At 39.9% G+C, this 16,542-nt stretch overlaps 1 protein-coding gene across 2 annotated transcripts in view; it reads left to right on the plus strand.

Moving 5' to 3' along the window:
* LOC132211947 (histone-arginine methyltransferase CARM1-like) overlaps positions 1-16,542 on the plus strand; it is a 233,885-nt gene that overhangs the window by 176,062 nt on the left and 41,281 nt on the right. For both annotated transcript variants that reach the window (XM_059656785.1, XM_059656786.1), the window contains exon 6: positions 11,980-12,157. In XM_059656785.1, coding sequence (XP_059512768.1) covers positions 11,980-12,157 — 178 coding nt within the window. The remainder of the gene's footprint in view (positions 1-11,979; positions 12,158-16,542) is intronic.

Here is a 16,542-nt window from a genome sequence, read left to right on the forward strand (position 1 = left end):
AAAACTAATATAAAATAATATTGAATATTAACTGTAATTGAAAAAAATAGAAAAATGTTGGGAGTCTTGTTAAGCCCAAGGGGTGGGCCGGGGGGAGTTATTAGTGTCAAAGACATTTTGCAGGGTGTATACATGTTTGTTGTTGGCTTTCGGATGAGTTGAAGCTTCAAAGGCCTTTAGTGTCAGGGGCACTGACAGCTTCCGTTTCTAAGCCTCCCCCTAGACAGGTAATGCGGTTTAGTTCCTTGCTGACTGACCTTCTCAAGAGAGGCCGTGGTGTGATGTGGCTGCCCTCTTTGGTAGGAAGCAGTGGAGAGAGAACGCAGGAAGATGGTGGTTGTGCTGGGCACCTCTCCTGGACACCTGACTGCACCAGAATTTGCGGGGGGGGGGAGGAGGGGTGCGATCGAGGCGGGGGGGGGGAGAAGGTGGCGGTTGTGCTGGGCACTTCTCTTAGACACCTGACTGACGGTCCAGACCATGAGCAGTTTTCCTCCTGATCACTTGTCGTTCAGGTTCCTGGTCTATGAAGGCTGGAGAGCGTTTACTTACTTAGATCACTGAAGGAAGGAAGTGATTGGGATGGAAGGGGCCACAGCGGGAAGGGGCCACAGGTGGCCGGTTGTCCAGCCCTGCCCCTCATCGGGCTGGTTGGCCGCCGCAGTGCGCATCATAGCCACCGGTTGTTCTGGTCATTCCACTGTTCAGTTGCTTGGTTTTTATATATATATATATGCTAGAGGCCCAGTGCACGACATTCGTATACTGGGGTGGGGCGGTCTCTCAGCCCAGCCTGTGCCCTCTCGCAGTCCAGGACCCCTCAGGGGATGTCCCACTGCCGGCTTAGGATGTCCTGTGGGAGCACACTGACCACCAGGGGGCAGCTCCTGTGTTAAGCGTCTGCCCCCTGGTGGTCAGTGCACGTTGTAGAGACCAGTCATTATGCCGTTTGGTCAATTTGCATATTAGCCTTTTATTATATAGGATAGATTATTGACTGTCGTCCCTATGCTGTACTAATCCCATCACTTTTTTACTCAGTTCCCCAATGCTCCTCCCATCTGGCAGACATCAGTTTGTTCTCTATATGTATGAGTCTGTTTCTGTTTTGTTTGTTCATTTCTTTGTTCTTTAGATTCTACATATAAGTGAAATCATATGGTATTAAGACACCCACATTTATCTCTTAGTTCATCTCCATGTAACAGAAAACCCAAATGAACTCACACAAGAGCATTTTTTATCTCATGTAAAAGAAGTCTGATGGACAGGACCTAAAGAATGTGGAAGCTCCACAAAATTTGTAGGGCCCCAGGCTCCTTGCATCTTCCTGCTACACTATCCAGGTATATGGCTTATCTCCCGAAAGTCATCCCAGTATCCAACATGTTTGCCGTAGCTTCATCGCACAAATTCAATAGGATGGAGAAAGGAAGGAAGAACTCAAAAATGTCTTTCCCAAGCTCTTTCTCCCTGTTTTAAGGAACCTTCCTGGAAGTCACTCCTAGCAATTCATGCATATATTTCATAGGCCAGAACTTAGTCAGTTGGCCACCCTTGGGTGCAAGAGAGGCTGGGACATATAGTATTTTAGTTTGTGCATTGTTGCCCTCAGTTGTATAGGCATTTTATTAGTAAGATAAAAGGCAAGAATGGAGATTTGATAAGCAACTAGCAGTTCCCAAACAAAATGTAAATTATTTGTGGCATCCTGGGAAAAGAGTAGAAAGGAAAACCTATGGTCAAGGAGAATTGACCTGATGACCTGACCAACTGTCTACATCCACACTCCCACTCTTACTGGAGTAATAGCCTGGCTCTCCCACCAGTGGGACTGGGGTGGGGGGGGGGAGGGTATAATAATTAGCATCTATTATTTACTTGATATTTGCCAAGCCATGTATAATCACATTACATGCATTACCTCATTAAGTCTCAAAGCACACCTGGAAGTAGGTGCTAATATTATTCCTGTTCTATATGTACTCATTTGAGGCTTGAGATTAATTGATTTAATTAAAATTACTAGAAAGCAGAGACTTGAACTCAGGTTATTATCTCAGAAGCAAATACTCTAAACCAGCGGTTCTCAACCTGTGGGTCGCGACCATTGGAAAACACATATAGCATATCAGATATTTACATCACGATTCATAACAGTAGCAAAATTACAGTTATGAAGTAGTAACAAAAATAATTTTATGGTTGGGGGTCACCACAAAATGAGGAACTGTATTAAAGGGTCGCGGCATTAGGAAGGTTGAGAACCACTGCAAACTAACATGCTATCCATCATACCTAGAAGAGAAGAAACGAAGAAGAGAAGTTATGAAGAAGTTACAGAATAAAATTATGTCCCAGAACTAAAGTTAAAAATGGTATATTGAAATGCTAAGAGATAATTTTTAATGGTAAAGTGGTGACTCTCACACAAATATTAAATGAGCATGTATCATATAGTTTTATTAATGGGTGAGCCAGTTAGATATTAAACCTCCTCTTATAGATAATGAGGAATGCTGAAAAGAAATTGCAAATAGATGCAAGACTGGTCTATCCACAGGGCAGTCACCAATGGCATTCCACCAGATACAATTTTTTTCTGTTTCTTAGAGCAAGAATTACTTGCATCATCTTCAGTTTTCTTACAGAGTTCTAAAATAGCTCTAAGACACTGAAAGGCAAAGATAACCTGGAAGGGTATGCTAGACGGGCCCTCAATAACCTTGCCATCATTTTAAAAACTCATAAATTAAAATGTTTCTCCCCATTGTCGGGTATGCCAACATTTATAGAGACATAAAGAATATCCCCCATCCTGGCTGGCATGGCTCAGCGGTTGAGCATCGACCTATGAACTAGGAGGTCACGGTTCCATTTCAGGTCAGGGCACATGCCCGGGTTGCAAGCTTGATCCCTAGTTTGGGGTGTGCAGGAAGCAGCCAATCAGTGATTCTCTCTCATCATTGATGTTTCTCTCTCTCTCTCCTTCTCCCTTCCTCTCTGAAATCAGTAAAAATACATACATATATTTTTTTAAAAGAGAATATTCCCCCAAGTTCCTTTTAACCAGTTACCCTTTATTGACCTGCTACCATAGGACCAGCATAAAGACTGGAAAGGGGAAGACTGATCTTTTCTCTTGGAACTGCTCCTCTGTGATGGTAACAACTTTCCAAACTAAGATGGAAACTAGATTCCAAGGGCTGCTATGTCCACCTTTGGTGACGTCATTAACAAATACGTATTGGATGCCTTCAGTGTGCCAGATACTCTGCCAGCTGAGCAAAGTAGACACAGCCCCTGCTGTCAGATACAGTTCAAGAGAGAAAACTTACCTTCCAAATGAGGGCAAATAAACTGGCTAATAGGATGTGCAAAGGTGCAACCCTGCTGCCCCCCCCCCCCCCCACACACACACAGCTGTGAATGCTTCTGAAGACATTCCAGGCTTCAGTGCTTACTCTATAACTTGATCAAAGCTTCCTTTCCAAGTCTAAACTGCTTGTCTGCCTCCTTGAGGCTCCTTTTCCCCAGTTTTTGAGCATTCTGGAACATCTTTAAAGGGAAACAACTATCTGTATTAAAGTTGCCAGTGTGGGTTTTTTGTGGGGTTTTTTTGTGGTTTTTGTTTGTTTTGTTTTGTTTTGTTGGCGGCCAAACTACAGGATTGGCAGCATTTCCCTCATGAAAGCTTCCTGTGACTTCCTTCTGCCACCTTTGGAAATTCTGCCAGTGATAAAGGGGCACATAATTACTCAGTACAGAGAAGCTTCCGGACTCCTCCCATTCTGCCCTTAAGTCGTCCCAAAGAGAAGCAAGGAGGAGTCCCTTTCTTTGACTCTTTCCCTTCCTTCTGCATCTGTCTCCCTCATCTGTCATTCTGTCTTCCTCACTCTGTGCTCTCCTCGTTGCCCTGCCAACTGGTTCTTGTTTGCAAAGGTTTTCTGCGCTCAGGTCTCTGGCTGGTTCCTCCAGGGGCCCATTTATTCTTCCTTAGCAGCCAATTTCACAAGGCCCTGTTTGCTGCACTCTGATAATTAAGCACCAGTGGCCCAAGAGGGGTCATAGGCAGTGCTCAGTGCTGTAATCACCTTGATTACAGGAGGGAGGCAGGTGTGCACTGAGGGGGAGAAAGGGAAAAGGGTGGGGGGGAGGGAAGGAGAGGGAGACGGAAACCACAGGTACTTCCTCTTCAGACCCTTCTCAGAAAGGAGCCAGGCCATATGCCACTATCATCAATAATAGTTATGAACTAAACTTGTTGAAACACATTGACAAATATAATCACTTCCATCCAAGTCTGGCCCTGTTTAGCAGCGTGTCCTTAGGTTGGACACTGACCCCCCTTAGGACTCAATTTCCCGATTATAAAACGGGCTCAGAACAAGTAGTTAGCAAAAAACTTTAGCTCAAACATTCTGTTTAAGTAAATTAAAGCCACTGAACTTTTTAACAGTAAGCTTACTATTGCTTTTTTAAATGTCTGAGCAGAGGTTCAGAATTGCCATGAAGGAATGGGGCTGCAGGGAAATAAAAGAAACATTGGTTAGGTGTCCTGTTGTTTGGGGGGCTGGCTGCTCACTGACTTTTTTCTTTCCCATTAAAGTGCTAACTGTACATGAGGAAGGGGAATCAAGCAACTTAGGTCGGTCTAAAATAAAACAAAGTCATCTCCCACCCACCCGTTCATGGCCAATCACGTTTCCCAGTGAACCACTCTGAGCTTTTGATTTTTTAGTTATTTTGCTGATTGCCATCATCACTTTTTATCACTTTATATCCTTATACCCTTTTTTCTGTTTCCTGAGTTATCTTCTTTGAGTATACTGTTGACTCCCAGTGTAGTCGAAGAGGAACTATTGTCTTCAGACGCACCTCCCAATTTTGTTTGATTATATTATTTCTAGATTGTCAAGGTTTAGAATAATCAGTTTTTAATGCTTTGTGTGTAGCTTGCTTCTGAAAATTTAACCTCCAGAAAAGCATATAAAGTATAATGATCATATGCCGGGGTCCAGCCCCAGCGGGTCCAGGGGTCCCCAAAGGTGTGGACGGAGTCGGCGAAGAAGGAATGACATGGAGACAGCGTTCAGTTGATCAGCAGCCTAGCCAGGATCTCTAGCCAGGATCTCCAGCCAAGTTCTGGTCTGGATCTCCAGCGAAGTTCTGGTTAGGATCTCCAGCCAGGTTCTTTCCAGGTTCTCTAGCCAGGTTCAGTCACCAGGTTCTAGCCAGGTTCAGTCCAGGATCTTTTGCCATGTTCTCTCACTAGGTTCTGTCTCTAGGTTCTGAGGCCAGTTTCTGTCCAGGATCTTTTGCCATGTTCTCTCCAGCAAAGTTCTTCTGTCTCTAGAGAACGTTCTGTGTAGGTTCTGTGCCTAGGTTCTGTCTCCTAAGTTCTGTCTCTTGCTGTCTTGTTACATCTATATTTATACCAGTTGATTCAATCCTATCAATCTCTATTACAAAGGTTAGGGCGTTTCTTATCTCCATTCCAGGGAGTAAAGATTATGTAGCTTAAGCATGATTGTTCGTAGTTAAAGTGATTAATTACCCGCCTGGCACTTAGTTGAGGGGTTTTATTCCCTCCCTAACTTCAGGGGAAAATCCCTACCTGGGGAAACAACCTTTCTCAGAGAGGAGACCTTGGTTAAAACACATAGTGCCAAGAAGGTGAGCAAACATATTAAGAACAGTATGCCATATATGCCAGGTCCTTTGAAACAGCAAGGATGGACCGGCTCCCGGCAATCATATAAATATCTTTCCCTATGGAACCAAGTGATTTCATTGGACCCATAGAAAAAGAAATGTTAGCCTGGCCAGTGTGGCTCAGTTGGTTGAACGTCATCCCATGCACCAAAGGGCCAACAGTTTGATTCCCAGTCAAGGCACATTCCCAGGTTTCAATCCCCACTAGGCGAGTGTGCAGGAGGCAGCCAACTGATGTGCTTCTTTTTCTCCCTCTCCCATCCTCTCTCACTAAGATCAATAAAAACATATTTAAAAAAGAAAAGGAAATATCATCTTATGTCACTGATTCTTGCTACTCCAAAAAGAATATTCTACATATCAAAAATGGGTAAACTTTTAATTTCTTTTCAGATTTATTCACTTCTAATTCATGCTCAGATTGCTACTCTTTCTTCTACCTCCATTATCCTTTTTCTTATATCTTTTCCTCTTGACTGATTCCTTGTGTCTTTTGTTGTTGTTGCTGTTGATTTTATATTTGTTACACACAGAAAACCTTTGAGGTTTTCTATATCTGAAAATATTTTCTATTCCCTCACACTGTGGATTAATCATTTTGGATTAATTTTATAGCAGCCTATAAAATTGGAATGGTTAGCATTCAGTTTCTTGAGTTATAAAATGATAGAATTATTAGGATGCATGAATCCATTTCTAATCATTAGCCTTTTATTTTAGCTTCTTTATTACCAATTTAAAAAAATTTATCTCTTAATTATGTGGATTTATTTATTTTTATTTTTGGCAGAGCATTTTTGAAGAGGGCTTATGGGTGCTATATACCCTGAGTTTTTTCATGTTGAAAATGTGAATCGCACCTTCTGGATTTAATTTTCTTTTGGTCACAATTATTGCTTTTTCTAAATTCTGTAATCATTGTTCCATTGTTTTCCAAATGAATGTGACTATGGAGGAGTCTAATGCTAGCCTGACTTTCTTACACTTTTAAGGTGATTCATTTCGCCTGGGTGCCCAAGGAATTTCTTTTCTCTATATTTCCATGTTACTATTACTATATGAAATTTTCCTATGACCACAATGTATTTTTTCTTTTAACAAATTCAGGTTTTTTCAATGGACTTTCTTTTAGTATACCTTTGAGTGATTTTTCTATTCCATTTTTCTGTGTCTGAAGTACCTTTATGCTGTTTTGTTTTAATCTGTCTTCCCTGCCTATTAGCTTCTTTCTGATTGCAGAAATCAGTATGCCTTTTTAAAATCTGCATTCATTATGATAATCCAAAGCTTTTCTATTAATAGCATAATTTTAAATTGCCTATTATAAAATATTTCATGCATATAGAAATAGAGGTGAGTATAAATATAAGGTGTAAAGAATGCTAAACAAATAAACACATTTATATCCACACCCAGGTTAAGATCAAGCAATGCAGTTTACTATTGAAAACATTTGAACTTTTTTATAAAATGAATTATGTTATATTTTCTTCAGCAGCCTGCTTCCTCCCTCACCCCACAGCTTAAAATTCTGCTTGTTAATTTATGTTAACACATATATCTCCAGTCCTTTCTTTCTCACTGCTGAATAGTATTCAGGGTTACCACCATTTATTCATTCGTTTCACTGTCACTAGTTACTTCATTTTATTTTAAAATTTTATTTTATAACTACCAATATTTTTTAAAATTTTAGGACAGGTTATCTTCTATACATGTTCAAAATTTTGTCTAGAATGTATATTTCTTGGGGGTGATATTTTTAAGCCATAGAATTAAAAATATTGTTAGCTCTAGTATGCCAAATGCTTTTGTAAAATTATTATATACAATTTGAGTGTAATATATTATTTTCTTAGATATTGTGTATTATTCTAAAACTAGAGGCCTGGTGCACGAAATTTGTGCACGGAGCGGGCGGGGGGGGGGGGGGTCCCTCAGCCCGGCCTGCACTTTCTCTAATCCGGGACCCCTCGGGGAATATCCGACTGCCTCTCACAATTTGGGACTGCTGGCTCCTAACCGCTCACCTGCCTGCCTGCCTGATCTCCCCTAATCCCTCTGCCTGCCTGCCTGATCACCCCAAACCCCTCTGCCTGCCTGCCTGATCGCCCCTAACCACCTCTGCCTGCCTAATCACCTCTAACTGCTCCCCTACCGGCCTAATTGTCACTAACTACTCCTTTGTTGGTCTGATTACCCCTAACTGCCTCTGCCTCACCCCACACCGGGACCCAGGATTCCCTCCTCTGGCCAGTCGCAGGCACCCAGGACCCAAGCTTCCCTCCTTCTGGCCGGCTGCAGGCACCCAGAACCTGGGCTGGCTTTGCCCGGTCCGGCCACAACCACAGGGGACCGTGGGCGGGTGGCTTTGCCCGGGTCGCAGCCACAGGGACTACAGGGCGGGCGGCTTGTCCCTCTCCTGGGCTGCAGGCACAGCCGCTGGTGCCCGGGACTGCAGGGACCATGGGGCATGCAGATTGTCCCTCTCCCAGGCTATAGGTGCAGGCACAGCCACTGGTGCCTGGGACCGCGGGGCAGGTGGCTTGTCCCTCTCCCGGGACGCAGCCCAGCTGGTCCCCATTCCTCTCTCATGAGCTCATTTGTGCCTGGCTGGTCCCCATTCCTCTCTCCCCAGTGTTAAGTGGCTGAACCCTCATGGCGTGACGGCATGAGTGTGTGAAGACCATTTGCATATTAGCTTTTTATTATATAGGATTATGTTGCTTTGCTTCTTGATTTGTTTCCTTGGGTCTGAAATCTCTCTTTTAATCTCATTCTATTGATTTATCATCTTGTCTTTAAATTCTTCTTCCATTTAATCTATATTCTTTTTAACTTATATATTCCTTTGTTCTTTTTCATTTGATTTGGTCCTTGAAATAACACTGTGAAACAGGTAATATTTTTATTCTCATTTTATAGGAGAAAAAAATGGATTTCCAAGAAATTATGTGTCTAGGCCACAGTCTTACAGCTAGTGAGTCCAGGACTCACAACCAGCACCCAAGTATTCCACCTCTAAACTCTTGCTGTTTCCACTGCTTTACGAGAAAATATAATTGAGGGCTACATTGTGTAGTATGGCCTCTAAGACTAATTAAGCTTCCAAACTGAGCAGGCAAAGATAACAACACTTACATAACACGTGTAACTCAATGAAAATCCTCCCCAATAAGATAAGAACAGCAGAATACCAGGTGACATTATCCCTGACCTATCTTGGAAGTTATTGTGATAGTATAAGGAGGAATTCTACTGCTACTACCACCTAAAGAGAGAGAGAGAGAGAGAGAGAGAGAGAGAGAGAGAGAGAGAGAGAGCTGATAACAAGTGACAGGACTATTGAAACAGGCTTTTGAAACCCCATGTAATACCAAGGAAACAGGATGGAAACAAGAATATGACATGGGTTTTCTTGTACCTTGATGGTATCTTGGGAGAAGAGCCTTTATTTGGAATCTCCCTCTATCCTCAACGCCCTCTGTCCTGAAGAACCAGGTCACACAGTGAAAACCGGTGCAACAATGAATACGATGGAGGACGGAGCCTTCTGCTGCATAAAGGCCTCTTCCAGCACCTGGAGGGAGAGACCGAAGTGCCCTTTTTCCTGGGAAGGACAGTGGCACTGAGTTTCCGTTTTAGAAGAAAGGTATAGGAAGTGACATAAATGATCTCTACTGAGAATGATGTAAACCAAGGGTGAAGGACAGCAAGACTGACTAAAAAACTATTATATGTTCTATCTCTGAAATTGGCTGCTCTTGTGTCTTAAAGCTGGTTGAGTTTAGTTCCTACTTTCAAATGTCTGTCAAGAAATTATATTCAAACATAGGAATATCCAATAACTATTTTCATTGTTTCCTAAAGGTTGTTCTATGGGAGATCAATAAATTTTCAATGAAAAAAAACCTGCAAAATATTCAAATAAGTTTGGATGTATTTTATTTAAGCATGCCAACAATATGGTCTAAAATATATTACAGAAAAAAATATTATTTTTATATTAATTAATAAATATGTAATTGCAAAATATTATATATTTTTATAAACAGAGATGCACTAAAATGCTGCTAGGGAATATACCCTGACCACATCTGGGTGGTAGGAATACAAGTGAATTGCATTTTCATATTTTTACTCATTTTCATTTCTTTTTTTTAGTGAATAATATTTTTAAGAAATTTAACATGACAACAATAACTTTAATACTTAGCCCTTAATATGCTTTATGTCACATAGGCCTAAGAAGCAGGCACTGCTATTATTATTGTAGTTATATAAATGCTATTTTTAAATTCCAGATTTAAAGCTATGAGGAACTGGACATGTTAGTTCAGGCAAAAAGGAGAAAGTGGAAATGAGACTTATCTGGAAGGCAGAAATAAGAAAACATGGAAACTAATTGTCTGTGGGAAGCAACTATGTGTGCCTCCAGGATACTGAGGCTTATAGCATTAGTGACAAAAACAGAATCAAGGAAATCCAAGATCATATAAAGATTTTAATGAAATTTAAAGGAATGGTTACTTTTCAAGAAGAAGCTGGGGTTGGCTCTTGTTGATCATTGAGGAGGTGGCGAAGCACATTGGTAGAAATGTTTGGTGCTGGCCGGAGCTCCGAGAGAGAGCAACCTGAAGTGTGGGCAGCCATTCATAGGGGAATCTTTTTGAGAATCGCTCACGTGAATGGGCTCTCCCGCCAGGTCTCTATACAATCCCAAGAACTTGACCAACGTGTGGAATGATGATAGAATGGAATTCCAAGTGTCCTTGTGCATGGATGAATGTTGACAAAGGATGACATTTTCAAATAGTTTTCTTTATTGTTTTTCCTTAGAGATTCCTTGATTTCTTTTTTTTAAAAAATGAAAGTAGAAATGACATTTAATATGGTTACACCCTAGAAGATAGGATTTGAGGTGAAAGATACCCTAGCCACGTGAAGAAGTGATCAGAAATTGAGAATTGAGTCATGATAAATTCATGGTGTACTGCATGGAGGATGAGGAAAGGAATCAAGGTAGGAAAATACAAAATGAAGGTCTCTGACTATGTATAAATACAGTGAGCAAAGATGTAAGAGTCTTGGGGTCTCAAAGAACCCCAACTTAAAAAGAAATGTGCTGTATATTATGCTGGCACGTGTAAGGTGTTTATTAGGAAATATTTTTTTTCAGGCAGTAAAAAGACATAAATATAATCATACAGTCACCTTGCCATATAGGACATTAGGAAGATCTATTTTAGAAAGATAATAAATTCCCTTCTCTCCAAGGCCCCTCTTTTAAGTGAGTTCAAAGTTATTAAATAAAATATAGAGGGCATCAAAGAAAAATGAGTACATAACTGTAACATGTACTTCTAAAGACAGGTTAATGAATAGGGTATTATTTTTGGAATCCATAGATCAAGAGATAACTTAATAAGGATCAAGATAATTAATTTGGGCAAGGTTATCATACAGAATTTTTTGGCATCTTTATTGCAGGCAGAAAAATGGGAAATAAGCTGAAACCATTAGTAAAGAGTAATCCCAAAAAGTACCTGTGCATATACAGGGTGGGGCCAAAATAGGTTTATAGTTGCGTCTACAGAGTTTATTCTTGTATTATTATTTATTATTTTATTATTTATTTGTATCACAACTGTAAATCTACTTTTGCCATTTCCTGTATACACACACATACACAGATCACACATACTTACAGTGTTTGTATAAAGAGTGTGGAAGGGTATGTGTCAAACGCTTAATAGTTATTATTTGTATGTGGTACAATTATAGGTGTTTTTATTTGTCCTATATCTGAATTTTCTCATTTATATTAAACATTAAATATTTGTGCAATAAGGAAAAAAACCTGCCCCAGCCGGGTGGCTCAGTTGTTTGAAGCATCATCCCATACAACAAAAGGGTCAGGATGCATGCCTAGGTTGTGGGTTCCATCCCAGGTTAGGGTGGTATGACAGGCATCCAATCAATGTTTCTCATATTGATGTCTCTGTCTGTCTGTCCCTCCCTCCCTCCCTCCCTCCCTCCCTCCCTCCCTCCCTCCCTCTCTTCCACTTTCCCTAAAAATCAATTAACATATCCTCAGGTGAGATTTTTTTAAAAAAACAAACTGTTTGGAGTGTTTATAGAAAAAAAGATATGTCACTTCCCTTTCATCCCTATCACACTGTTAACCCCTAACCTATGAAACTTGTTTTTTTTTATAAGATTCTATATAACAATAATACTGCTACTCTCTTTTATCTTTTTCAGATACTAGTGAAAAATAACCATCTTTCAGACAAGATCATTGTTCTGCCAGGGATAATTGAAGAAATCTCACTTCCCGAGGCTGTAGATGTGATCATTTCTGAACCAATGGGATACATGCTGTTCAATGAAAGGATGCTGGAGAGCTATCTTCATTCCAAAAAATGGCTGAAAGCAAATGGTGAGTTGGCCAATCCTGGTTTAGAAAATAGGCTAACTTGTCTGTAAAATTTGCCAAGAATCCTGTCAAAAATTTCCCCCGTTCAATTCTGACAGAAAGGAGAGAACATTGCCATTGCGCCAATTCTTTTATTTTCTCATCTTATTCCATAACACATGAGATAGTCTCCAACCGTGAGGACATTGACGGCAGTGTGCTGCACAGGATTCAATATAGTGTAGTGACCAGTTCAGAGTTATGTATTCTTGTCCTGGCTCTATCACATTCTTCCTTAAGGAACTTGGCCTAATACTCGACTGTTTCACTTTGATTTCTTCACCTATGTGGTTAAAAATAACCTCTAAAGCCCTATGAAGTGTTTGCCTTCTATAATGTAATGAACTCTCTGGGGTCTGCTAGTTCTTTTTAACATACTCTTTTTTTTGCTGCTTATATTTTCCCCTATGATCACTACTTATAATCAAGATAAAAACATATAAAGTCCAATAATTGTTGTGCTTACTAAGTGTCTGCATGCACTAATCAATTTGCATGATGTTGTAAAAACCTTACAAAGTGTGACTGATGGAGGTTTTTAACTTACTGGAAGGGTTAATGTTGAGGTTCTTGTGATTTTTTATTTCTTCCCCAGGGGTATTTGGAAACAATTTGGGTTTCATAACTGAAGGCGGGGCCACTACTGGCGTCTAATGGGAGAAGCCAGAGATGCTGCTAAACATCCTTCAGAGAACAGTACAGCCGCTATGCATCAAAGAGGCATCCCCCTAAAATGCCAATAGTGCCAAGAGTGAGACCTGGCTTACTTAGGGAGATAGACTTGAAAAGTCCGGGCACAATGAGGAAAACAACCTAACAAGGGCACACCTTTAATAAGTGACAGAAAGACCCTTACACATGCTGTCTGCAAGAGATACACTTCAGATTGAAAGATACACACAAACTGAAAGTAAAGGAATGGAAAGAGATATTTCATGAAAATGAAAACAAACAAGCAAAAAAAAAAAAAAAAAAAAGCTGGGGTAGCAATACTTATACCAGACAAAATAGACTTTAAAACAAAGGCCATAATAAGAGACAAAGAAGGGCCTAGCAATTCTATTTCTGGGTATTTAACCAAAGAAACCCCAAATTCTAAATCTAAAAGACATATACATCCATATGTTCATTGCAGTATTACTTGTAATAGCCAAGATATGGAAGCAATCTAAGTGTCCATCAGTGGAAGAATGGGTGATGAAGAAGAAGAAGTTGTGGATATAGTATATAATGGAATATGACTCAAGCATAAAAAAAGGATGAAATCTTGCCATCTGCAACATGGAATGACCTAGAGGGTATTGTGCTGAGTAAATAAGTCAGGCAGAGGAGGGCAAATACTATGTAATATCACTTATATATGAATCTATAAAACAAAATTAATGAACAAGCAGAATATAAACAGACTCGTAGATGCAAAGAACATTTTGATGGTTGCCAGATAGGTGAGGAATTGGGGGGAAAGGTGAAGGGACTAAAAAGTACAAGTTGGTAGTTACAGAACAGTCATGGGGATTTAAAGTACGGCATAGGGAATATAGTCAATAATATCATAATAACTATATGGTGTCAGATGGGTAGTAGATTTATCGGGGCAATCCACTTAATAAGTTATATAATGTCTAATCTCTAGGTTGTATACATGAAACCCCTAATATAATATTGTATATCAACTGTAATTGAAAAAACTTATTTAAAGTTTAAAAAAAAAGTGACAGAGCAGGGATTTGACCCCAGGTCTGTCTGACCTGCATCCCACACTCACAACTCCTGGACACACACTGACTTTCTACTCTTTACCAGAGAGAGTGGAAGGAATTCTAACAGCCCATGTTTTTCAAATAAGACGTAGAAGGTAACTGAATTGTAGCTTCTTACCTTAATTTTACTTACTCTAAATTGCTCCCTATTTTGATATCCAAGGAAGACAAAATAGGGAATAAAAGTACAACTCATACCTAACCAAGTGACACAGTATATCCGTACAAATAAAGCTTGAGACTCATCCATACATGTTTTCAAAATTTAGGGATTCAGAAATATGCACTTAAAAAAAACCTCATGTGAAAAAATAACTAAATAAACTTAGGAAAGGATACCCAACGTCAAGAACTTCGTTAGTGTTCCTGTTGTAAAACAGCCCAGGTTGAACTTGGAAGCCTTGTGTCCACGCGATAGAATTGAACTGTGGGAGAGAAAGGAAAGGAGCAAAGCTGCTTGGATTTCCTCCTCAGTGCCCCCAAGGAAAGAATTTTTATACTTTTTTTCTGGAGAATTTTTCAAATGGTGAGGTGCTTTTGTGTGATGAGATTTTACACATAGTTAATTAACGTGCAACTGATTGAGCCTCTCTACGCTGAATATTTCCCCAGATATTTGAAGTGGATATGAAATTTTATATTGGGCTATATATTTTTAACTAGACAAGTAGAAATAAATGCTGATTTTATCAGCTTTTTACCCAGGGTGTTCCTGAGGGAAGAATGATTGCATTTTTCCCTAATTATTTTGATTTTCCATCAAAATAAGACATAGTTTACAACATCAAATAATAATAAAAGGCTTATAATGAAAAATAAGAACCCTCTGTCACATCTCCTCTTATGCCGAGACTGCTACCCGAAGGCTGTCCCTTTCAACTCTATTCTCTGTTTCTTCTGTTATTTACAACGTTTATATGTAAAGTTACCCTATTGCTATTCTTGTCACTCTGTGGTTGAGAAGTTAGCTTTCCTACATATCAGCTCTCTCCCTTCTTGATACACCCTCCCTTCCCCCATCCTCTCAATACATTTATACAGGTCCTCAATACCTTATCCTAACCTTTGGGGCTAGATATGCTTCAGAATTCAGAATCTGGAGGACTTTGGAAAGGTAATACACTCATATACCATGTATTACTTAATGCCTCCAGTCAGATATGAGGCGACACTCCATAATGAAACACATTATATGTATCTCTGCTACAAAACATATGAATATGGATGTCAAGTGAGATAAATATAGACTATGAATCAACTCACATCAGTTCAGGTCAGGTTTTGTCATCAAATGATGTTGCAAACTTACAAAAATCTGTTGCTTTGCTGAGCAGAGCTTTTTAAAATTCAGAATTTAATATAAAGAAATATGGACCTCGCTCAGCCGGTGTAGCTCAGTGGTTGAGCATCTACTTAGGAACCAGGAGGTCACGGTTTGATTCCCCTTCGGGGCACATGCCAGGGTTGTGGGCTCGATCTCCAGTAGGGGCCATGCAGGAGGCAGCCAATCAGTGATGCTCTCTCATCTTTAATGTTTCTGTCTCTTTCTCCCTCTCCTTCCCCTCTAAAATCAATAAAAATATATTTTTAAAATAAGGAAACATGGACCTAGGTAATTATTTGGTTAAATGAGTAATCAATGTGTTTATATTACTGTCGCAATGTAAATAGTGTGCAGTGCCACATCAGGTGGTATAGTGGGTGCATATGATTATACATTTTCTCATGCAATCTTTTGCTTTTCCTGGAGCTAATTGCCTTTTATTTTCATTGGCTTAGTTTTCTATATACTCATTACTAATTTTTTCCATGTTCCAACAGGCCTGACAGATCCTATCAGTGTTTATTCTGTGAAGCCTTCCTCCTGGGGCCCTCTGTCCTCTACCAGTCCTATCGCATGGCTACCACACTCTGACTTTCTCTCCCCATTCTTGTGTCTTACACCATCATTTCCACAAAGAATATTCTCTAACAGGTTCTGGAGAAAGGAAATGTTAGAAGTTACTTTTTATTGAGTCCGTGGATTATCATATTGCTGGTTTTAGAGAATTTTAACTTGAAAACAATTTTTTCCCCCAGTATTTTCAAGGCACCTTTTTCTGGTTTCTGGTTTCTAATATTGCTATTGAGAAGTCCAAGGCCATTCTGACTCCTGATGCTTTAGAGTGGCATACTTTTCCCCTGCGGACACTTTTAGTATCTTGTTTTTATTTCTAGTCTTCTTAGTACGAACTCTTAAAGTTCTTGTGCTGGACATGTAGTGAGTACATTGAATCAGAAGACATTTTCTTTAACTCTTGGAATTTTTAAATATTTCACCATTGATGATTTCCTCTCCTCCATTTTTATCTGATATCTTTGGAAATCCTATTAGGCTTGGGCTCAGAACGTCCTTCTCTGAAGCTTCCCAAGTTTACATATTACTTTTCTAAGGTTGTTTAATAGCCCTCTATCTTGAAATTGAAAAACCCCCACGCAATCATTGTTTGACACCAACGCATGAGATTTAGAAGGTGACATATGAATGATGTTACAATCATGCTTTTTCTCTACCTCTGACAATACTCTAAATAAAACAATCTGTTTTAT

The sequence above is a fragment of the Myotis daubentonii genome, chromosome 11 (genome assembly GCF_963259705.1).
Source record: "Myotis daubentonii chromosome 11, mMyoDau2.1, whole genome shotgun sequence".
NCBI lineage: Eukaryota > Metazoa > Chordata > Mammalia > Chiroptera > Vespertilionidae > Myotis > Myotis daubentonii.